The sequence below is a fragment of the Marmota flaviventris genome, chromosome 13 (genome assembly GCF_047511675.1).
Source record: "Marmota flaviventris isolate mMarFla1 chromosome 13, mMarFla1.hap1, whole genome shotgun sequence".
Lineage (NCBI taxonomy): Eukaryota > Metazoa > Chordata > Mammalia > Rodentia > Sciuridae > Marmota > Marmota flaviventris.
In genome coordinates, this window is record NC_092510.1 from 68,648,220 (window position 1) to 68,674,433 (window position 26,214).

Below are 26,214 nucleotides of genomic sequence, written 5' to 3' on the forward strand. Positions count from 1 at the left end.
TGAACCCAGGGCCTTGTGTATGCCAGACAAGCACTCTACCAACTGAGCTATATCCCAAGCTTAGATGGTACCTCTTTCAAACTGTTACTGCTCATCCCTCTTCTCTCCATACACATAAATTTGATTGCTTCATCTAAATTCTTAGTTTATGTGTTTCTTTTTAATATCAAATTCTGAGTTCCTGGAGCAGAGTCCATATAGTTATCTTTGTATCTGACTTTCATTCACTCAACATTCATTAAATTGATACACTTAATATATGTCAGGGACAATTCTCCGGGTATAAAGATGAAAAATTTTAGCCATTGTCTTCAAGAAGCTCATAATCTAGTCTGTAGAATGAGGAAAAAGTTAGATAGACCATTAAAATACAGTGACACAAGTGCAATTTTAGAAATCTATACAAGACACATTGGGACCTGGAGGGAAAAAACCCTACTAAGAGCAATGGGGAAGTCTTCACAGAGCAGGTAAGACAAAGGATGAGTAAAATGTTGTTGACTGTAAGTAGCTGCTACAGTCAGTACTTATAAAGGCAGAATTATATTTATAGGACTTTCTTCCATTCTGAAAAACTGAATTATATATGGTTAATTTTTAGGTAGAAATCCTATATGAATATCTAATGAATTAAACTATCTTTGAGTAGAGAAAGCACTGAGTACTCTCTATTACATTATACAATAATGTTGTATATTAAACCATCTCAATACTCTGTAGCCTAAAACAGTAACAATTTATTGTTTCTCTTGAATCTAACATCTTGACAGTTCTGATCTAGCCAGATTTAGCTAATTCTAGCTGGGCTCACTCATTTGCAATGAACTGACAGGTCAGCCTGAGGCTATCTGTATTTTAAGATGCCCTTGACTAAGGCAGTTTAGTTGTCCTCCATCTGTCTGTCTCATCTCTCCAGCAGGTTAGCTCTGACATCTTCCTGTGGAGGTGGTAGGGGTGCAAGAAAAGAAGCCGAAACATGCAAATATGTGTTTAGGCCGCTTCTTGCTTTAAGCCAAAGCAAATCACATGGCCAAGTCTGAAGTCAGTATGCAAGAAATAAATACAAGAAAATGTGAAAAATTGGGGCCACAGCTGCATTCTATCTACCACAAGCACTTCACCTTTTCAGCCTAGCATTTGATGGGCTGGACTCCTTAAATGAAATGCAGACTTCAAACTGAGAGAAATTTCAGTTCATCTGTGAAAAGCAAACATATTTTTATTTACTGAGGTCTATGAATAGAGCAGACCATTTACTTTTTTTTTTTTTAGTTGTAGTTGGACACAATACCTTTATTTTATTTATTTATTTTTATGTAATACATCGAACCCAGCACCTCATACGCACTAGGTGAGCGCTCTATCACTAAACCACAACCCCAGTCCCAGACCATTTACTTTTAACTAGTAGTCTAGTTGAATATATTGAGAGTAGAAAGCATTAAACAACAATTCATAAAATGTATTTTTTTGATATTTGTCCAGTGAGTAAAACATCCAAAAATGCAAATCAGCATTTTTTTGCAAGATTCACATCATCAATATTTGTTTAGTTTTCATCATCCTTATCTTCAGTGAGAATGGGAGAGGGCACTGGATTAACCAGTCATAGATGGGCAGTAGATTGAAACAAATGGAGAAATATTAGAAAAGCATCAGTCACTGAAGTGGAAGAGTGGGTGGCTAGGACAGAAAGTAAACCTTCAGAGCCAACTTGTGGATTAAAGGTTAGACCATCAGGGTCTACTTCCCCATGTACACAGAGGCTCTTCCCCTGCCCCCAGAAGGAAGTCAGTGTGATAAGTTCCTTCATCTTTGATTCCTTTCCATTTTTCTGCCAAATTTGCCCACATGTTATCTGTTCCTGGCACTAGAACAAAAGAGTTTGTTGTGCTTCTCTAAAACCAAGAAAAGATTTATTTCACCCATAATTTAAGATTCTGATGTAAAAAAATAAGAGACTTGTCAAATTGATTACTCTGTGGGCATAATTAAACCTTTTATTGGCTGTATTTAGAAAAATAATCCAGACTATCCTCACAATCCAGTGTCATGGAAGAACACTGGTGGGAACAGTCTGGAGGACAGCCAGACTTTGTTTACTGTGTACATTTGGCTCTCCAGCTGGATAGTGAACACCTTGGGATATTAGGTTCTCTTTGGATCCCACCAACTCCAGTATGCTGACATGTTATTTGGTTTATTATCTTGGTACCCCTGTAGTTTTGGTCTATTCTCAAGATGAGTGGATTGAGGGAGGCACATTGGGTGTGATATCAGTAATCAGAAGGAGAAGCTCCGAGGTGAATATACTTCCTGCTTTTGCCACCAGATGGCAATCAGACATTTGAAAGACTTGAGAACTGGCTAACTAACTCTAAGATTGGTGATTTAAGAAACAAAGAAATATAAGTTAATGCTATAATTTATTATGTATATATCTTAAGTCCTGTCAACTAATCAACAACAGCTTAAGCAGTGAAAAGATAGAGTTATCTGTAGTAAATTTAGGAATCTTTCATCAAAGTTGAATATATGCTCAATCTAAAATAAAGACCTGTCAAATCATGATGGGTGTAATAGAGAACTGATAAATTCATCAATATTCAGGATCAATACTTTGTACTCTAATATGCTAAAATGAGGGAATATTCTTTTAAACCTTGAAATTAAAGATGTAAAAATGGGTGGATGTGGCTGTGGCTCAGTGGTAGCCCACTTACCTGGTATGTGTGGGACACTGGATTTAATTCTCAGCATCACATATAAATAAATAAAATAAAGTTCTATCAACAATTAAAATTTTTTTTAAAAAGATGTAAAATTGGTATTCATGGGCTGGAGTTGTGGCTCATTGGTAGAGTGCTTGCCTAGCATGTGTGAGGCACTGGGTTCAATTCTCAGCACCGCATATAAATAAATGAAAAATAAAGGTCCATCAACAACTAAAAAAATTTTTTAAATGGTATTCACTGACACTTAAGGTATCGCCATATAAAATTATAAAAGTTATTACTGCAACAAACGCAAGTAAATCTACACCAGAAAGGTCTATTGGTGAATATTATGAGAAGCGAGAGATACTTGAAGAACATCTCTGAACTCTATGAGTATGACATCAAAGGAAGCAACTGTGCCATTTTCTGTTTTCTTCAGAAGGTGGCAAACTTTAGGGAAAGGCCAAATGGGAAATATTTGGGCTTATATAACATATAGTCTCTGTCAATTCAACTCTGTCATCATAGCATATGTACTGTGAAGTAGACAAATAAATGCATAAATGAATAAGTAAACTTTATTTATAAAAATAGGTGATAGGCAAGATTTGGTTTATGTGCCATAATTTACCAACCCCTTTTTGTCATTGCAAGCTGGGATCCATAGCTATTTCCCCTTTCTAGGCCTCAGTCTCTGACTTCTGTAACATAAGGAAGCTGGATTAGATGATCTCTGATATTTCTCACTCTGTGTTTCCTTTAGTACCTCTCTCTTAGCTAAATGATTCACCAGTCTGACCCATGGTGACATTTCTTTTATGTATAAGGTCAAATTTTTAAAATTCCAGCTTAAAACAAATTTATAAGTTTCTAAGTCCAGGATTTTTCAGCCTTGACACTATTAACATTTTAGTGTAGATAGTCCTTTGTTTTAGGGGGTAGGGGAGCTGTCCTATACATTATAAGATGCTTAGCAGGATCCCTGGCCTCTACCCACTAGATGCTAATTACACACACACACACACACACACACACACACCACTTATGACAACTAAAAATGTCTTCAGACATTGCCAAATGTCCCCTGGGAGACAAAATTACCCTAGGTTCAGAGCCCTAGAGACTTTGAGAATAATTAGAAGAATCCCCAAAATGGAAGTTAGACCATGGAATTCAGGAACCACCAAGACAACAAATACATCTATTCAGATACAAAGTCAAAAGGTCAAAACCAAAAGGAATAACCAGCTTATTAGAAAGAGAAGGGCAATTAGAATTGTATTATTCCAGTCAAAACAGATTAGAGGTAGCTTTTAAATGTTGACTTAGCTTATAAGTGTTCCGAGGCCAGTGAACCCCAGTAGAGGGCTGTCTATCATCTGTAGCTGAAAGTCAAACTAAAACAAGGAAACGTTAATGAAGACAAATAAATAAGACCATTATTAACACCAAGAATATTTATTCTTCTACTTCTCTATGTTGTTTGACGGGCTCTAGCAGAAAGAATTCATACTGGGTGCATTTATTAGCCCTTATCTATGAGGCCCGGAGTGTTTCTTTGTTGGTTGGTTGGTTTTGTTTTGATTTACTTTAAATGAATAAATCAAGTATGGCTTATTCCAACAATGGAATATTATTTGGTGGAGAAAATGAATATGGTACAAGCTTTACCACATACATGTTTCTCTGAAGTTAGCTTTTCAATAATAGTAAAGTTGGTCCTAGAGCTCAAGTCTAGATCATTTACCTGCCTTGTGATTTAGCTACTATTGAAAAGCCAAAATCGTCTCAATTCAACAATAAGGGTGCATTTGATTTCCATCTACTTCTTATTTGTGCCCATATTATATATTTTAAGAATTCATTCTCTTCCAGTTATAAATAATATTAATCATAGCTGACAAATCCTGAATATCCCAATGGCTTTGGACAAGGAGTTTTTTATTTTTGTTTTCCTTCTTATTTTCCTTATATTTCCCCTATGGTAACTTTGATACAGTGTGCATTGTCCGAACAGTAATCTCAGATCTCCCAAAATTCTAATTCTAGTCTCTGTTTTGCTTTATGATCTGGGGCAGGTCTTTTTCCTCTGCTGAAGGAATGATTTCTTTTATCTGAAAAATAGTAGGAAGATTTTAAATTCTGGTCTCAGGAAGGTTGCATAAGAATTATCTTCAAGGACTGGGGCTATAGCTCAGTGGCAGAGTGCTTGCCTAGCATGTGTGAGGCATTAGATTCAATCCTTAGCACCACATAAAAATAAACAAATAAAGGCCTTCTGTTCAGGTACAATTACAAAAAATTTTTTTTTTAATCTTCAAAGCCTTGTTTAAACTTTAGATATCTATGCCCAATCCCTGGGTTCTGATTCTGTAATTTAAGACCTGGTGATTCCAGTGCACAGCCATGTTTGAGAACCATTGGAGATGATCTCTAAGATCATTTAAACTCTAAAATGCAGAAGTTATGTGAAACATATATTTCTTTAAATGTTTTTTATTAGATTACTTCATGGAAAGTGTTTTATATCCTACAAAAAATAATGGAGATTAATGCATTGTAGCCACCCCACCACTCCACACACACACACACACACACACACACAGTCACACAATGATACAGTTTACCTAAACTTGGTTTGCTGTTTATGTAGCCAGCTTATAGCTTGGGGTGATCACCTTGATCCCTAATAGGTATTAGATGATGTTTCCCCTTTTCCCCAGAAGGTCATTTCATAGCTTCAATGTTTTCAATCTTCAATTTAGAGAGGAATTAAATAATTTTGATATCCTGATTTCTATATAACCATAGATGGGATAAAATTAGAAATTCTTTCTGGTTGTTAATTTCTGTTTATTTGTTTTTCTTTAATTTACAGAATGCTCTTTTCAGTTGCATTAGCAGAAATGAAAGTAAGTATATTGTCAATGATTATACAAGCAGTTCAAAGAGCAAAATACAGTTTTGAACATGATTAGCCATTACAAATTTTGCCCAGATCCTGGCATTATAACTTGGGCTGTTAATAAGCCATCTGAAATAATGTGCATAGCAGAATTCTGCTAGGCTCTTTTCCTCTGTGGTGTTCAAGTCATTCGTGTAGTATAACAATTCCCATGTTCTAATTGCAGGTTTACAAAGCAGACAGTAGCGTTAGATGTGCTAGAGGAATATAATAACAATAAGAGGGTCACTTTCAAAGGTCATACACATCCACGTTATATAATGTAGCACTTGCCAAGAGCTGCCTCTCAGTTCATTTAGCTGAATTTTTTTGAGTACTTGCTTGGTATGGGGCCGCCATATCTGTGGAAGATGTGACCCATACACAAAGAACTCTAGGGCAGGGTAGAATATGAGATAGAGCACTGATAAGTGTTGCACTTCAAAGGAAGGAGGGAGCGTAGCCTTTAAGGGGCTCAGAGGTGACTTCATAGAGTTGGTAGCTGAGCTGGGCCTTGAAAGGTGGACAAGATGTAAATAGTGGAGATCAGAAGAAGGGCACTGTAGGTGAAGGGAATCAGGAGAGCATTTAGAGACGGGAAAAGACACCTACGGAACAAACAGTTGTTTAGATTAGCTTGGGAGGATATTAAGAAGCATTAGCTGTCCATATTCTACCACATAATCCTATATCCTCCTACACGGGCAAGGAAGCCAGCCCAAGGAGGAAGTGAGAAGGTAGACGTCTGGTCCTATTCTGCTCGTCTCCTCTGTCCTCACCATACCACTCTCAGTGTATCCTCACTGAGGTCACATTGATAAAATTAAACCATAAATAATTTTTCTTTGTGGAACTGTGGAGGTAGATCAGTGATAGAGTGTTTGTTTAACATGTACAAGGCCTTGAATTTGATTCCCAGCACCATATGCACCACCCCCACCCCCACCCCCGAAAATGATAAAAATGGATTTTATTCGTGATGAAAATGAACTCTTTGGCAGGTGGCACAGTAACTTTGGTAGTCAGTCCACATTGAAAACAGGTGGCACAATAGATACAGAACAGTTTCCTAGTCCAGGAAACTAAGGCTTATCCTTATTTAGTTCTGTCCCAAGATAGTTTGTTATTAATCTGTATATGATTTTACCATTATCATTATTTCTAGAAGTCACCTAAATTCACCAAAAACCTGGTTCTGGTTCTTCCATATCTATCTCTAATTATTATCTGGGAATTCTTACCTGTCTTTCTCCAACCCTCTTCCTGACATACATCTACCCTGGCTCCCTTTTGCCTCTTACAGATCCCCTTAGACTCCTATAAGGGTCTCCTAGTCTTCATTATAATCACCACATCTGCCCCTCTGCCCCTGGCCACTTATCTCCCTCTCCCCAGATACTTTAAATGGCAGCCTATTGATTTTTTTTCATTTTTTAATACAAAGTCATATTTATTTCAGATGAGTTTTACTCTTCAGTATTGAGGCAAATCATATCATTTATGAAGATTACCTCTATTTAGACATATTCTTGAGGATGTTCAAACTCTATAGAAGTTTTAGAATTTTGTTTTGAGATATACAGTTATTTAATTGTCAAATTAGTTAAATAATTCTGATGCCTCTTAGTTTTAACTGGTCCTATTTTGTTTTTGTTTTTTGGGGGGGTTGACTTTTTTATTGATTTTATTTTTTTAAATACATGACAGCGGAATGTATTACAATTCTTATTACACATATAAAGCACAATTTTTCATCTTTGTATAAAGTATGTCCATGCCAATTCATGTCTTTATACATGTTTTTTGCATTACAATTCTTATTAAACATATATACCACAATTTTTCATATCTCTGTATATAAAGTAGGTTGACACCTAATTCATGTCTTCATACATGTACTTTGGATAATGATGTCCATCACATTCCACCATCCTTGCTAATCCCCTGATAACTGGTCCTATTTTGTAAATGTGAGATATTTGGGGTTTAATTTTTGTTTTGCTATGCTTGTTTTGCTTTGTTTATAAACCTCCACAAATCTAACATGGAATGAGACTTTTTCAGTGGTTCTCTTGGCATTTGGAGAAGACAGATTTGCTATATGAGACTGTCTTGTGCATTGCAGGATGTTTAACAGCCCTGGCCCATGCATTAAATGCCAGTACTAGTCCCTGACAACCAGAAATACTTCCACATGTTCCATACTCTTCCAGGGGGTCGTACTGTTCCTATGGAGAACCACTGGATTATAGACTATAAATTGATGAATATTGACTTTCTCACACCAGTGAGCACTTCACTGTCCCCATAACTATGCCTACAATAATACTGATTTCAAGTGTATAAACATAGTTTATGGTTTTATGGTTTCCTGTGGCATGGTTTCATTTCTCAAATTGAGAAAGGTATACTGTTCCATCAGTATGGTGATGATTTAATGTTAACAAAAAGCTGTTTCATTTCAGTGTCTTCTCTTTTTTCCCCCGTATAGTGGGCTCGGTGTGTTGCAGTTATGCAGGTCATCATACAAACTGCCGAGAATATTGTCAAGCCATTTTTCGAACAGACTCTTCTCCTGGTCCATCTCAGATCAAAGCAGTGGAAAATTATTGTGCCTCTATTAGTCCACAATTAATACACTGTGTGAACAATTATACCCAGTCTTACCCAATGAGGAACCCAACAGATAGTAAGTAAAAGGGACGTATTTTTTTTTTTTTTTCATTTCAACCTTGGTAAAAGAGTTTATAAAAAAGGAATGATACATTCTTGTAGGTAGTTGCAGTCTTGGTCACTTGGGAAACACCAGACTTCCTTTGGTGTTTAGATTTGACAGATTGGATGTTACTGTCACAGTTAGAAGGTGCCAAGAAAGATGGGGCTATAGAGAGTATGAGGAAATGGGAATTTTAGTCTGAGGATGGAAGAGTTCTTTGATATGAATATTTTGGAGAGAAGTTAACCATCAGAATTTCAGATTATTTTACTTTTTGATCTAGCAAGTCCACTTTAAGAATTTATCCAGCAAGAAAATTTACACAAATTTGCAAAAATATGTTGTAAATATGCTTATATACACATTAGTAGACAAAAATTGGAAATAACCCAAACATCTATCAGTAGGATATTGATTAAATAAATTAGAATGTATATATAGATCACAACACTTTGCAAACAACAAAAAGAAAGTAATACATTTATATAGAAGCAAAAAAAAGCAAGTTACATAACTAAAGGTATAGTGTGATACATTTTTAGTTATATACCTAATTGTTTTATATTATATATTTCTGTAATTTGAATTTTTTTTACCAGTGAGCAATGGTTATTTTTGTAATAAAAGATCATAAAAACAAAAGAGAGCCTTTTTTTTTTTTTTTTTTAAATCAGGGCCTCCTAATGAGCCTTCACCTTATAGGGATTTTCAAGGTCTCAGCTTTGTACATCCTAGAATCCATTTTTGTCCTCTGGAGGTCATCATATTTTAAAGAACTGACTGATTAACCAAACTGATAGAAGATTTATTTATAAGCCACATGCCAATGACTTTTTATATGTGGACACTGGAAAGAATTGTTTCTATAAACTCAAAAGCAATGTGCCTTATTTGGCCACAATCAAAATCAAAAATTACTCTAAGGATTTTGGCATTCTGTGATGTGGCTGTGTGGTGAAAATTATAGGATGAAACATTTGCCACAAGTATCTTCCATCGGCTTCCATTTGTTTTAAAGGCAGATCTGTATTCCCCAATATTTAGGCTACCAAGAGGGGCTGCTGGAGCTAACAAGATTGCAGCTTTAAAACAAAGCAGTAACAACAACAACAACAAAAAGGCAGGAAGAAGTTTTAAGGGTAGAAGGGCAGTCATTTCTAATATATGTTAACACAGAGGACTCTGGATAAGCAGGCTACAAACAAAACAGGCTTCTTCAAAAGTCAAAAACACCAAGAAAAGTAATTCAGAGAGACCCTTCTGAATTCCATAGCTTCATTAATAGTGTTCTTTAATTTTCTGATTCTTTGTAGAAAATTAGAGGCCAGGGACTGGGAACATAACTCAGTGGGAGAGCACATGTTTACCACTGGTTTAGTCCCTAGCACCAAAAAGAAAGAAAATTAAAGGCAGAAGCAGACTGTTAGCTTGTCAGGGTGTGCTACTATATTATTTAAATTACAACTTAACTAATTTTCACAGACATATAAAACCTTTATGCTGTCTTGGAATATGATAAAATACAGTGTTTGTGTTTGTTGCTATTAAAAATTAGTTATCTCTCATGTCAAGAACATAATCCCTCTTAGACATCCCCTACTAGAAGCAAATCCACTTAGATATACAATATCTTTTCCAAGAACATAAAATATCTTTTATATGAGGGCTTCTTCAGTGTAGGATGACTTTTCATTTTCATTAGGATGCTAGAAACCTCATGATTAGACACCTTGTCCACTTTTTACTACACTGCAAATTAATGAAGAGAATTTAATAGACCCTGTATAATACAGATACTGACATCAAGTAGTAATGGTTTTCCACTACATAGTCATGTTCTTCTTCTCTTCTGAGCAATAAATGCAATAAAACCAGCTCATTAAACCACTTATATTCTGAAAATGTAGGTTTGTATTGCTGTGACAGAGCTGAAGACCATGCTTGCCAAAATGCCTGCAAGAGAATTCTGATGTCTAAGAAAACAGAAATGGAGATTGTTGATGGTCTCATCGAGGGTTGTAAGACCCAGCCCTTGCCTCAAGATCCTCTTTGGCAGTGTTTTCTTGAAAGCTCACAGTCAGTTCACCCTGGAGTCACTATACACCCTCCTCCCTCTACAGGCCTGGATGGGGCTAAATTGCATTGTTGTTCTAAAGCAAACACTTCAACATGTAGGTCAGTATCTTATTTTCTTTTATTAAAATAGTAGAAAATAATATTTTAATTAATTATTTTAGGCCTAGCAAATGCATGTTATATTTTTGCATTGTGTAGGCTGAACATTTAGAAGCTATAAAATCTTTCATTCTGTTATCCACCAAATATTTACCGATCATTGGGTATATATAAAACATTGTTTCATATATCACATGCTTTTGTGATATGAAGGATTAGCCTTGACAGGGCAACAGAATTTGAAGATGATGCAATGTGAATTTTGCTTTCAAGGAATCATTAAGTAAACTTTCAATTTAGAAGATGTTTTGATCTGACATCTAAAAGATATTCTCTTTATTAAATTATGAAACTTTGAACTTAACCATAGCATTTGGTCATATTGGTGAATAAACTGGTTGGCACTTATATCCAGAGTTAGAAAGCAGTGCATTGACATTCATTTCAGTATTACACTTAGGGACAAAAATTAACAATACAAATATAGGATAGACAAGAATCTAGAGACAAGAATGAATGGAGATAACTAAGGTCATGGTAGAACACAGATTATAGTGCAGGCACCGTAGCACACACATGTAAATCCCAGCTACTCAGGAGCCTGAGGCAAGAAGATCACAAGTTTGAGGTCAGCCTGGGAAACTTCTTGGGACCCTGTCTCAAAATAAACAATAGAAAAGGCTGGGAATATAACTCAGTAGTAAATTGTCCTGAATTCAATCCCCAGTACAAACACACACACACACACACACACACACACACACACACACAACAACCCACACACAGATGAATTAGAATTTGTTTAATAAATATTTTGGGTGAAAAGCATCCACAACATTTCTAGGATATCCTGAAATTAATTTGAGAAACAACCATTTCTATGGTTTCTAACCATTTCTATGGATCTTTAGCAAATAAAAAAAGTGCCTAAAATAACTTATCAAACTTTACCAAAGATATTAAAAATATTTGAGGAAATTAATGGAAGGATTTAAAGGAAAATTAAGTTGGCTCTGAGGTTAAGGAAACTGTTTGCATATAAAAGTTAATACTGATGAGAGAGATGCTATGTAATTCTTAGAAAGAGAAACCTCTGCCAAAGAACTATGCTGACATAGAGTTACTGGAAATTGAGGTAGCTATGCAGTCCCAGAGGAGCTTTAGTAAGAAACAGTTTCCTCTCTCAATCTTGAAATAGATTTCATGGTTTGCTGACTGCTTTCACTTCCATCAGATTTGATTTTTATGAAACAATTGGGAAAAATTGTGTAATTTTCATTTACATGTGAGAAAGAAAACTTAAGAGATATTAATAATCTATTCAAGGTAACTATAGAAAATTAAGGACTAGGGCTGAGGTTGTGGCTCAGTGACAGAGTGCTTGCTTCGCAATATGAGGCACTGGATTCGATCCTTAGCACCACAAAACAATAAGTAAACAAAGATATTGTGTCCATCTATAACTAAAAATTTAAAAAAGGAAGAAAGAAAGTTAAGGACTAGGGCTGAGGATGTTCAGTGGTAGAGTGCTTGCCTAGCTTGATATGTGAGGCCCTGCCCCTGCAAACTGAATCAAGAAGACATACACAATTGAAACAGATCAATTTCAACCAAGGAAATAGAGGACACCATCAAAAGCCCACCAACCAAGAAAAGCCCAGGATCCAGATGGATTTTTGTAGAACCAGCTGAGTTCTACAAAACCTACAAAGAAGAATTAATACCAATACTCCTCAAATTATTCCAAGAAATAAAAAAGGAGGGAACCCTTCCAAACTTATTCTGTGAAGCTAGTATTATCCTGATACCAAAACCAAGCAGAGACACATCAAGGAAAGAAAATTTTAGACCGGTATCCCTGCTGAACATTGATGCAAAAATTCTCAATAAAATTCTGGCAAATCACATACAAAAACATATTTAAAAAACAGTGCACCATGATCAAGTGGGGTTCATTCCAGGGATGCAAGGATGGTTCAACATAAGGAAATCAATAAATATAATTCATCACATCAATAGATGTAAATATAAGAATCATATGATTATATCAATTGATGCAGAGAAAGCATTTGACAAAATACAGCACCCTTTCATGTTCAAAAACACTAGAAAAACTAGGGATAGTAGGAATATACCTCAACATTGTAAAAGCTATCTATGCTAAACCCAAGGCCAACATCATTTTAAATGGAGAAAAATTGAAAGAATTGCCTCTAAAAACTGGAACAGGACAGAGATGCCCTCTTTCACCACTTTTATTCAACATAGTCCTTGAAACTCTAGCCAGAGCAATTAGACAAATGAAAGAAATTAAAGGGATATGAATAGGAAAAGAAGAACTCAAACTATCATTTTTTATTGACAACATAGTTCTATATTTAGAGGATCCAAAAAAAAAAAAAAAAACTCCACCAGAAAACTTCTAGAATTAATAAATGAATTCAGGAAAATAGCAGGATATAAAACCAATACCCATAAATCAAATGCATTTCTGTGCATCAATGATGAATCCTCTAAAAGAGAAATTAGGAAAACTACCCTATTCACAATAGCTTCAGAAAAACTAAAATTCTTGGGAGTCAACTTAACAAAAGAGGTGAAAGACCTCTACGATGAAAACTACAGAACACTAAGAAATTGAAGACCTTAGAAGATGGAAAGATCTCCCATGCTCTTAGATGGGCATATTTAATATTGTCAAAATGGCCATACTACCCAAAGCACTATACATATTCAATACTATTCCAATTAAAATCCCAACGTCATTCCTTATAGAAATAGCAAAAGCAATCATAAAATTCATTTGGAAAAATAAGAGACCCAGAATAGCCAAAGCAATCCATAGCAAGAAGAGGGAAGCAGGAATTATCACAATACCAGGTCTTATACCACAAAGCTAAGATAAAAATACACTTCTCTAACCACTGGGATAGATCTTCCAAACAAAATCAAAGAAAGAAACTATAGAACTCAATAATACAATCAATAATTTGAACTTAACAGACACATATAGAATATTTTATCCATTAACGAGAAAGATACTCTTTCTTCTCAGCAGCACATGGATCCTTGTCCAAAATAGACCATATGTTATGCCACAAAGTAAGTCTTAGCAAATACAAAAAAATAGATATATGACCCTGCATTCTATCTGACCATAATGGAATTAAATTAGAAATCAATGATAAAATTAAAAATAGAAGCTACTCCAACACCTGGAGACTAGACAATACACTATTGAATGATGCATGGACAACAAAAGACATCAGGAAGGAGATAAAAAAAATTCTTAGAGGTAAATGAGAATTCCGATACAACACATCAAAATCTCTGGGACGCTACGAAAGCAGTGTTAGAGGAAAGTTCATTGCATGGAGTTCATTCATTAAAAGAAGAAAAAGTCAACAAATAAACAACATTACAGCTCAAAGCCCTAGAAAAAGAAGAACAAACCAACACCAAAAGTAGTAGAAGACAGGAAATAATTAAAATCAGGGCAGAAATCAATAAAATTAAGCAAAAGAAACAATTCAAAAAATTGACAAAACAAAAAGCTGGTTCTTTGAAAAAAATAAATAAGATTGACAAATCTTTACCAATCTAATAAAAAGGAAAGAGAAAACTCAAACTAAAATTCATGATGAAAAAGGAAATATCATGATAGACACTACTGAAATACAGAAGAAAATTAGAAACTATTTTGAAAATTTATATTCTGATAAAATAGAAAACCTTGAAGACACCAACAAATTTCTAGAGGCATATGATCTGCACACAATGGCTGAAGTATCCCAAGATGGAGGTGGGCCAGGCTTGGCTCTGGCATGGGTCTGCAAGTTGGCAGGGCAGTCCTGGGCCATGGCCTGGGCCTTAGCTCCTGTGCAGGTCTTTGGGGCGGTCCTGGGCCTGGGCTCTGGCGTGGGTCTGCCAGTCAGTGGAGCAGTCCTCACCTGATATAACTTTATTCCAACTTCCTCATCCTCATAATGTATATATGCTTTATTGAGACTAGGGACCTTGTCTGGCTTATTCACCACTGCACTTCCAGTGTCTTGAACCAGCACTCACACAAAATAGGCACTCAGTAAACACTAGAGTGAATAAACAAAGTTAAAGATACCCTCTTCATAGGGGTGATCTTGAGATTCAAATAAAATGTGAGAAGAGTGGAGAATTTTTACTTGTGACTTTGTATATTTCAAAATAATAAAATTTTTCCTAGTGAACATGTATTACTTTTATGAGTAAAATAATGGAATGAATATAATGTATAAGAGCATGTTGGAAATGGTACAGATAGTTTTAGCTATATACACATACTTAATTTGCTTTGTAATCATCAAATACTGAAAATAAGAATGTCATATATCAACTACAATAATATATAGAGGCTTTGGAATAACTTCAGGAACACAAATGGCTTGGAGTAGTTTTACAGGAGAAACTAGCAGACCCTGCATTTATAAAGCTTCTTAAAAGAAGTCAGAGGACTATGTCATGGTTTGCCTCCTGTGATTGCCTTTATGGAGAAGAAAAACATGTGCTTTAAGTAAAGATCAAAGTGAGATCAGAAAGATATAGGGAGAAATAATTGTGCCAAGAACTAAAGATATACAAATATTGTAACTGAACATTAAATTTAGCACTGAGCTTTCTAGCAACCATGGCAAAGAGAAAAGATAACCAGGTGTACACCTTTGATCCAGCTACCTGGGAAGCCAAAGCAGGAGGATCACAAGTTTGAGGCCGGTCTGGGCAATTAGACCCTGTCTCAAAATTGAAGGAAAAGAAAGGGCTGGGGATAACTCAGTGATAAGAGTGCTTTCCGAGCATGTGCAAGGCCCAAATTTCAGTCCCCAATACTACCAAAAAGAAGGAAAAAGAGAAGGGAAGAGACAGATAACTTAAAAAGCCTATTTTTCATGGTGGGGAAAGAAAGGTCACTTTTTCTGGCTCCAAATCCTAAGAAATAGTCATTTAACTCTTTACTTTTTGTCTTATTAAAAAAGTATATAATTCACAGATTTCCAGTTTTACTCAAATCAGGTATTTAATCATATGGCTTCTCTCTATGTGTCTGCACTTGTGCTTTTGTTTCAGGGAACTGTGCACTAAACTTTATAGCATGAGCTGGGGCAATACACAGAGTTGGCAGGAATTTGACCGCTTTTGTGAATATAACCCAGTGGAAGTGTCCATGTTGACCTGTCTAGCAGATGTCCGGGAACCTTGCCAGTTGGGCTGTAGAAACCTTACTTACTGTACTAATTTCAACAACAGGTAAGAACAATTTGTACATGGAATGGAAATATTTTATCATTAATCACTTGCTTTTTGAATAAATGAAACACCACTTTACTCTGATCTTGTTCTTTCTGGGCTAAAAGAAAGCTTTATTTCCTTATGGTTTCATTTTTAAAGGCTGTGTTCCATCTAAGTTACCTCTGGCAAAGGAAGCACTCTTAGGGAGTTCCTTCTAATCTAGAGATACCTAAAGTTTCTGGAATTCAGAGAATTTCTTCTGCTCTTAGACCCTTCTTCCTTCTGCTACACCACCAATGGAAATAATTCATTCCAGAATAAATCATTTTTCACTACTGGATCATATATATGTCCACTTTTGGACTGCTTTCTTTGCAGGGCCTTCACACTGGTTGATGTTCCTGCTCAGTGAGTCTCCCATTTCATACAAAAATATTTCTTTATAGAAGCAATTTGAATAGGTGTCTTTCTGAGATATCAAGTATAATAAGAAAAATAAGGGCCAACAACTGGACCTAGGAGCATATCCCCAGGGCTAAAGAAATAGTGAAGAAAAAGAAAAAGGGCCTCCAGAGCACAGAATGGGAGGACTTCACATCAGAGAAGCTAGGGAGGGAACATTTCTTTCTTTCTTTTTAATATTTTTTTAGTTGTAGATGGACTCAGTACCTTTATTTTATTTATCTATTTATTTTTTGTGGTGCTGAGGATCGAACCCAGTGCCTCACATGTGCCAGGCAAGCGCTCTACCACTGTGCTACAACCCCAGCCCCAGGAGGGAACATTTTTTTTTTAATATTTATTTCTTAATTGTAATTGGGCACAATACCTTTATTTTATTTGTTTATTTTTATGTGGTGCTGGGGAACGAACTCAGGCCCTTGCACATGCTAGGCGAGCGCTCTACTGTTGAGCCACAACCCCAGCCCAGGAGGGAACATTTCTAAAGAAAAGGTGACTGTTTTGTGAGCTGCAGCCCAGAGACCCAGAGGGCAAAAAGGAAGAGTTGGGCCAGAAGGAAGTTGTAGATATTTTTATTTTTTTGTCAGATGATATTTACCTCAATCTAACACACATTCTATCCTTTTAAAATTATTCAACTCATTACTTTGAGTAAAGTAATTGAGATATCTTTACAACAAGGGATGGTGGAATAATTCAGTATCTATATAAAAAAAAAAGTTTAACCTCTATGTCACACCATACACAAAAATTATTTCAAGATGGATCATAGAATTCAAAATAAAACCTAGGCAAGTGTAGTAGCACTAACCTGTAGTCTTAGCTACTTGGGAGGTTGAAGCAAAAGAATCACTCAAACAAAGGAGTTTGGGACCAGCTGGGGCAACATAGCAAGACCTATATATTGTTGATGGAAATATAAATTACTATAGCTGTGGGAAGCCACCACATCATATGACCAGCATTTTCCTTTCCTGATTGGTTGAGGCCCTATCGGTCACTTCCAGTGATCTGGCCACATCAAAGTGGCTGTAGACAGTGGCCCTGATCTTGAGAGTCATAAAAATGCTGCCAAATGTGTTTTCATGCGTGGGTGTGCCTTCCTACATCCCCAGGGATCAAGTTACCTTACCTGACCTTGTAACTCTGCCTTTTTTTTTTTTGACCTTTTTTGGATGGAAATTTCTAAGAACCAGAGTCCCCCAATGAAAGACTACTCCCGAACATGCTATCTCTCTCTCACCAAATACCCAATAAATGGTTTTCAACCTTCTCCCAATCCCATTGGGAAGTTATAGCCCTTATGGAAAGCAGCATGGAGGTTTCTCAAAAATTAAAGAATAGAACCACCACATAATCTAGCAATTCCTCCATTGGGTTTATATCCTAAGTCTGGAATCTATCTGCCCAAGATATATTTCACTCCTATGTTTGTTGCAGCATTATTAATAATAAAGGTATGAAATCAGCCAAGGTATCCATCAATAGATGAATGGGTAAGGAAAATAGATTTTATGGGCTAGGGATGTGGCTCAAGCGGTAGCGCGCTCACCTGGCATGCGTGCGGCCCGGGTTCAATCCTCAACACCACATACAAACAAAAGATGTTGTGTCTGCCGAAAACTAAAAAATAAATATTAAAAAAAAATTTCTAAAAAAAAAAAAAGAAAGAAAACAGTTTATATACACAATGGAATACTATTAAGCCTTAAAAAGAAGGAAATCCTGTCATTTGCCACAACATGGATGAACCTGGGGGGCATTCCATGAAATAAGCCAGGCATAGAAAAATAAACCACTGCATGATTCTGCTAATATGTTAAATCTAAAAATATTGAACTTACAGAAGCAGAGAATAGGATAGAGGTTACCAAAATGTAGAGGGATAGGAAGGGGAAGATTGGGGAGATGGCACTCAAAGGATACAGAATCTCAGGAGGAATGAGTTCAAGAGATCTGTTGTACAACATGGTTGACTGGAGTTGACAACAGTGTATTATATGCTTGAAAATTGCTAAGAGGGTAAATTTGAAATATTCTTACTGTACACACAAAATAAGCATGTGAGGTAATACATGTTAATTATCTTGACTCCACAATGAATGCATATTTCAAAACATCATCTTGTGACTTTATGATATTTGCTAATAAATGAATGGATCCAGAGAGTAAGTGAAATAAGCCAGTCCCAAAAAGCCAAAGGCCAAATATTTTCATTGATATGTGGAAGCTAACCCATAATGGGGGAGGTGGGGAGGTAAGAATAGAAATTCAGTAGTTTAGACAAAGGGGGATGAAGGCAAGGGAGGGGGGCATAGGAAAAGGAAAGACAGTGGAATGAATCTGACAATGTACATATATGAATACGCCACAGTGAATCCCACCATCATGTACATCCACAAGAATGGGGCCCTAATTAGAATAAGATATATTCCATGCTTGTATAATTATATCAAAATGGATTCTACTGTCATGTATAACTAAAAAGAACAAATAAAACATTTTTTAAAAACATCATTTTGAACACCATAGAGTTTTTGCCATAAGAGTTGTTAGACCTGGGGTATAGCTCAGTATATAGAGTGTTTGGCTAGCATGTGCAAGGTCCTGGGTTTAATACCCAGCACCACAAAAAAAGAAGAAGAAATGGACATTTAAGTACATGAAAGGTTTATTATTCTTCCTAGCAATATGTTAATTAAAACTTAAGTGAGATGCTCCTCAACCCAATACAGTGGCCACAATTAAAAAATTGGCTAACACGTGAAGCAAAATGTATGGTTAAACACTTTAGCAAACTGTCTCTCGGTTTCCTAAAAGTTAAATCTGTGACCCAACAATTCCATTCTGAAGAATTTACTCAAGAAACGTGAAAATGTGTGTTCAAAAAGATTTATGTAGTAGTGTTTTTCATAATAGCCCAAAATTGGGAGGGGGATCCAGAACATCAAAAGATTGAGAAACAACATACTGTATGTTTCAAACAGTGGAATGGTATTCAGCAAGAAAAAAGCCAAACTACCAATACACCCAAAAGCATAGGTGAAACTTATGTTGAGCGAAAGAAGCCAGAAATAAAATTCATTTTTTTGGCTCCCCTGCATTAATGGGAATGAAAACTCAGGGGCACTCTACCACTGAGCAACAGCCCCAACACCTTTGTATTTTATTTTGAAACAGGATCTCACTAAGTTGTTAAGGCTGGTATTGAATTTATGACCCTCCTATTTCAGTCTCCTTAGCCTCTAGGATTACAGGCATGTGCACCTGGCTCAAAATAGATTCTTGATTATTCCATAAACATGAGGTCTAAGAATAATCAAAATAATCTATAGGGATAAAGATCAGAAAATCATCACCTTTGGTGGAAGGGGGAATTGACCAGAGGAGGGCATAAGGGTACTTCATAGGGTGATGGAAATATTCTATTTCTTGTTTGGGGTTTTGATTACATGAGTTTTCAAACATTATTGAACTAAATCCTCAAAATCTATGCATTATTTATATATAAATTATACCTCAATAAAATATTATTTTAAATTAAATTCTGTTACTCATCAAAAAACACAATTATAAAAATGAGAGTGACCAGGTGCAGTGGCATATGCCTTTAACCCCAGCTACTCCAGAAGATGAGGTAGGAGGATCACAAGTTCAAGGTCTGCCTTAGCAATTTAGTGAGATCCTGTCTCAAAATAAAATACAAAACAGTATTGGGGATGTAGCTCAGTGGTAAAGCATCCCTCAGATAAGAAAGGAAGGAAGGGTAAGAGGAAAGGAGGGAGGAAGGAAGGAAAAGGGGGAAAAAATGAAAGGGTAAACCACAACCTGGAAGAAAATATTTGTACTATATGTAATTGATGAAGGACTTGTATCTATAATATATAAAGAACTCTTAAAATCCACTTTTTTTAAAGCAAAGGGCTAGATAGCACAAAAGATGTCCAGCAATTAAATGAAAACACAAGTAAAACCCAATAAAAACAGTATTTCATACATTGCTGGTGAGTATATAAAATGGTATTGCCACTTTTTGAAAATAGCATGGTATTTGGAAGTTATATCTACCCTTGACTCAACAGTGGTATCCCTAGGCATGAAAACTAGAATTAACCTTAATTTCTATAAATAGATAATAGGATGGTCTCAAAGCATTGTCTGTGGTCTCCAAACCCCTTCAGGGGAGTCCACAAGATCAAAAGTGTTTTTATAACAACACTGGTTGTTATTTGCCTCTTTCTCTTATATTCTCACAAGAGTGAACAGAAGAATTTTCCAGAGGCTGAAATGTGATATATGAGCAACAGACTGAATGCAGAATTGGATATGAAAACCCAGCTACTCTCTATGAAGCCAGACATGAGTACAAAACTATAGAATAATCTTATTTTCATGATTTTTGTTTAGTTTTGGAAAATGTAGTTATTTCTCATGAAAGTAATGCTTATATTAACATGTAATAGGTTTGTTATAACTTAACTGAATTAATAATCACTTTTAAATCTCATTTTCATTTCTAATGTTATAAAATATTGATGGTTTCAACCCACATAAAAGCTTTTTGAGAACCCAATAATTTTAAGAAGGTAAATGGGTCTTGCGATCAAAGTTTGAAAACCATTAGGATAAAAGCAAAATGATATATATTTATCAATGAAATACTATTCAAAAATAAGAAGAAATGAAATACTGGTATATGCAACAATATGGATCAATCTCAAAAAGATTATATTTGGCCGAAGACCCCAGACCCAAAAGAAACCATGCAATATGATTCCATTTATATGAAATTCAAGAACTGGGAAAATTAATCTATGGTGATAAAAATATGAAAAGTCTAGCCTCTGGGGTGATCTGGGGTGACCTGAGAGAACTTAATAACACAATAGAAATATTCTTTTACTGGTGTAGATGTATCAATGTGGTTGTTCACATTTGTCAAATCAAATCAAACCTGTAAGATGTGTGCATTTTATTTTTTAAATTATACATCAATTTTTAAAACTCGGACTCTTTTGTTTTATGAAATGAAAGAAATAAGGTGGTCTGGGGATGTTAGTCCTATCCAGAGCATTTTAAAGTTTTAAAACTGCCTCATGAAAATATGTTAAAAAGAAAACATGCAATCACTTTCTCAATACTGGTGTCAACGCTGAATCTTCATACATGCCAGGCTGATATCCCTTGTTGAGTTTTATGTGCTTTCTTCTTTCTGGGGTGTTGCTTAGTAGAAAGCCCTTGCTTACTATATAAAAGGCCCTGGGTTCCATCCTCAGCTGTGCAAAAAAAAAAAAAGTCAGATTTTCCTGATACGTTAATATGTCAGGATTTTACTCATTGCCTTTGATTTCCTTCTGGCAATTTTTGGTTTTGGTTTTGTTTTTTAGGCCAACAGAACTTTTCAGGAGTTGTAATGCTCAGTCAGATCAAGGAGCTATGAATGACATGAAGCTGTGGGAAAAAGGAAGCATAAAGATGCCATTTATCAACATACCTGTTCTTGATATTAAAAAGTGCCAGCCAGAAATGTGGAAAGCAATAGCTTGTTCACTGCAGATTAAACCTTGTCATAGTAAATCTCGGGGAAGTATTATTTGCAAGTAAGTTTCTTTCATTATCCTGACTCTCCAGTTTGGATTCAGTCCCTCCATAACAATCTCTCCCATCCTTCCCTGGGCCTATTACTCCCCGCATGTCAAATGCTTTCCCATTTTTTCTGCCTCTGCTTGAAATACTGTTTCCTTCCCAGCACCATTTGCACTTGCCTACTGCCTGCCCTTCTTGGTTCCTCTCAAATACCAGACATTCCTGTGGAGTCTTCCCAGATTTCCCCAGCTGATAGTAATTCATCCTTATTACAAATCCCTGTAGGCCTGTAAGTGTACTTTCTTATAGAACTTAGTTCAAGAAACATTTACTAAATCCTTTTCAATGCACAATTCTATTTTCATATTTTAATTTGTATGCTCATCTTATATTCTGCTAGACTTTGCTCTCCTTAAGGAACTTATTTTAATTTGTGCCATTTTTCTTTTATCCTCTTTGCTTCTTTTCTATTTTTAGGTATTAGCATAATCCTAACACACAATAGGTATCCATAAATGTTTCATGAGTAAAAGAGCTAGTGAATACAGTCATTAGGACCTGTTCCCAGGAAACATTTTTGAATGATTTGCTTAGGAAATCTAAGGTAAAGAAGGGAACCATGATGGTGGGTAAAACCAAAAGTATTTGACTACATAGTAATCCATATCAGCTAGAATTTTTTTCCAAAAGCTTTTCCAAAAGCTTTTTGAAAACCAAATTAATATTTAGTCCCTAAGTTTTTGGTGTGTGACCCAAAAACTGGCTGCTGGGTACTTGATGACTCATTTCATATTATTTCAGTCTTAAACACAGCCTAGAACTATTTCTGATATGACTTGGGGATGACCTGAAAAGGGGAGGTACTGAGGTATAGCTATTGGGTGAAAATCAAAAAGCAACAAATGGGAAATATGTAGACTCTTAGCACAGAAAACTTAATAGAAGTCAAATCCTTATTCAAAACTCAGAAACTTTTAACATAATGGACTCTGTAGCTGTTATAAGCCAAACACCTCAATGCTGATAATTTAAAAGATTTTAATACAAGAAAAAAAGGTGGAAAATAAGGAAAAAGGAAGCGAATAAGCAAGATAATGTCCTGACAGTAATGATATATGATTTTGCAAAGGTCAAATGAGACAAGCCTAATTTAATTTCCTTTCAAAGATGGTGAAAAGCCACATGATAGCAGGAACAATAAGTGTAAGTATTGACAATTTGAGCACGGCTTTTGATTTTAGATTAGAGAAAGCAAGGGATGCTTTGAATACTATTCAGCTGTCAGTTCACCATGATTCCTCTTTTTTGCATATTCACCCCTAACCAATTTGGAAACATTGTCAAGTAATAAAAACTCACTTTCTGGAAAATTTTAGAAAAGGAAGTAATTTTGACCAGACAATTTGAGGTTCCTTGTTGGTAGTAATTATCATTCTGTCAAGCCAACAAACTATATCCCTTAAATTTTGTGACCAGTGTATCAAAAAAGAAAAAAGAAAAAAAACCCACACATTAAACTAGAATGTAGGCTTCTGTGAGTTTGAGCAGATCCCTTCTTTGAGCCTCAGATTCCTAAATTTGGATGTATTTTTCTTTTCAAGATCTGATTGTGTGGAGATTCTCAAAAAATGTGGAGATCAGAACAAATTCCCTGAAGACCACACAGCTGAAAGTATTTGTGAGCTTCTGTCACCTACAGATGACCTGGAGAATTGTATACCTTTAGATACGTACCTCAGTAAGTACTGTTTTTGTTTATTTTTAGATTTCAACTACTTCTCTCTTGATCTCTGTCCTTGCTATTTTAGATGAGCATTTATCTATTGAGAACATGTGTTTAAATGATACTATCTCAATTACAGACTCTTAGTTGCTTCGCCTTTTTAACCCAGGAAAGCATTGTCATCTTAAGTTTTGTAAGAAGTGATGTTATATCAATCTAAGCAAGTATGAATTGCTATTCATCAGAAATTCTAAGCTGTGAATCGGGGGCTAGCCTTCTCTGATATCATTATTATCTCCTTCCACTGTGATGTGCAGAAAGTAGAATTTCCCCTAGAGAGTATTAAGCTTTTTGTCATCAGAATATCAGTGTATCTCAGCCAGCCACCCACACAATAAAGAATGATAGTCAGATTTGTATAGGAAAATGGCACGTATCTCACTGTTTCAACTTCTCTCTGCCAAATACTCCTGCCAAGTAAATTGGTATCTCATTGAAGAATTCTGAGCTGAGCTTGTTGGCAACAGTGTGAAGATGTGTTGGAGGCCAGGGAATAACCAGTAGAACAGAAATCCTACACACTCAGTAGTTAGGAAAAGGGAATTGTTTAGGCTGCCACCAGGGGGCATCAGGGCTGTGAGTTGGCTGGAACACAGCGAAGCACCTACTTGGTTTCTTTTCCCGTGTCAGATAGGATTAAATTCAACTGCAAATAACAGAATAGATAGAAGTAAAAGAAAACTCAAAAACAATATTCTGGGACTGTTTGGGTGGCTCCATCATCAGGAATCCAGGCTTCTTTTATCTTTCTCTACTAACTGTAGTACTTGGCTTCAGTCATCAAGGTTATTTCATGTAATTTATTATCACAACATGGCTATTGGAATCCTAGCCACTACACTCTAGTTCCAGAGAAGAGGGAGAGCAAACAACTTCTCTTTGGCCACCCCTATTGTATGGAAAATGGGGAAAGATTATCTTTTTAGCTCTTGGCCTATTGCTACCCTAAGTAAAATTGGAGATCTTTTAGTAAAAAGGAGAGACAAATGGATGCTGAATTTGTAGTTAGCAGTAATTGTCACATTTTATTAAGACCACAAACTATATCCTTTAATCTTTATGACCATTATAGCCAAGGGAAAAAAATGCATTAAACAAGAATGTAGGCCTCTCTTGGTCTGAGCAGATCACTTCTTCAAGCCTAATTCCTTATGTATAGAATGGAATGGCTGGACTAGATGAAATGAACTCCAAGAGCCCTTGTACCTCTATAAGTCTTGGGGTCTGAATCTAATCTAAAATTAAGTAAGCAAATCTTTTTTCTTTTTCTTTCTTTCTTTTTTTTTTTTTTTTTTTTTTTTTGGTACTGATGATTGAACTCAGGGGCATCAGCCACTGAGCCACATCCCCAGCCCTATTTTGTATTTTATTTAAAGTCAGGGTGTCACTATGTTGCTGAGTGCCTTGTTTTTGCTTAGCCTGGCTTTGAACTCATGATCCTCCTGCCTCAGCCTCCCAAGCCACTGGGATTATAGGCGTGCGCCACCACACCTGGCTAAGTTAGCAAATCTAATATATTCACAATCCTAGACTATTTCAGCAATAGTAGAAACTATTTCAGTGGGAGAAAAATTAAAGAAATGCTTTTTTTAAAAATTTCAGATATCACAGTTTATCTTAAATGAGACTCTTCCTTGCTAATTATTTCAGAAGTTAAATATAATCATGGTATGGGACTCATATTACCATAGTAGATGGCTATTTATGATAAAACATGCTAAATTATTCCTCTTAAACAGAAGCACCTCAAGAGGCTGAGCAGGAGAATCTCCAGGCAGGGCAATTTAGCAAGACCTATCTCAAACTAAACATTAAGAAGAACTGAGAATGTAGGTTAGTGATAAAGCACCTCTCAGTTCAATCCCTAGTACCAAAATAAATAAACAAATAAACATGAGCACCTATTTTGCCACCTTTTACAAAATATACTTATCACTTTGTAGCCCTAACATTACTTACTACTTATTATTTTCTGAGTTTATCTTTTATTTACACAATATGTTTATTGACTGGATGTAACTCTGTAGTAGAGTACTTGCCTAGCATACATTGTATCCCAAGCACCACAAAAATAAATAAAGTATATTTTATCTACCAGATATAAACTGTATGTCAGAGACTTGTCTATTTGTTCATCACTATATCTTTAGTGCCCAGAATCTTGCCTAGTATATTGTAGGTACCCAATAAACAAACACGTAAGTGAATATATGTATCTTTATGCTAAATTCATAAATGATGAGAAAATCTATTTTAATAGCTTATTAGAATCCAGCCTTGCTTTAAGCCCATGAGCTCTTTATTTATTTTAGCCATAATTAACTCAGATAATTTACAGACTTCTGTTATTCTTTCAAGTTGGTTAAACTGATCTGTTTTGGGGGTTTTTGGTTTTGGTTTTGGTTTTGGTTTTTTTAGGGCCAAGTACTTTAGGTAACATCATAGAAGAAGTGACTCATCCCTGTAACCCAAATCCTTGTCCAGCCAATGAGCTCTGTGAAGTGAACAGAAAAGGGTGTCCATCTGGAGATCCCTGTCTTCCATATTCTTGTGTTCAAGGTAAGAGGTA

The 26,214-nt window shown here is 35.8% G+C and overlaps 1 protein-coding gene across 1 annotated transcript in view; it reads left to right on the forward strand.

Moving 5' to 3' along the window:
• Window positions 1-26,214, forward strand: part of Reck (reversion inducing cysteine rich protein with kazal motifs) — a 78,412-nt gene that overhangs the window by 35,075 nt on the left and 17,123 nt on the right. The window contains exons 7-13 of the mRNA XM_027930818.3: window positions 5,596-5,629; window positions 8,153-8,350; window positions 10,285-10,552; window positions 15,653-15,832; window positions 21,664-21,876; window positions 23,464-23,600; window positions 26,064-26,204. Coding sequence (XP_027786619.1) covers window positions 5,596-5,629; window positions 8,153-8,350; window positions 10,285-10,552; window positions 15,653-15,832; window positions 21,664-21,876; window positions 23,464-23,600; window positions 26,064-26,204 — 1,171 coding nt within the window. The remainder of the gene's footprint in view (window positions 1-5,595; window positions 5,630-8,152; window positions 8,351-10,284; window positions 10,553-15,652; window positions 15,833-21,663; window positions 21,877-23,463; window positions 23,601-26,063; window positions 26,205-26,214) is intronic.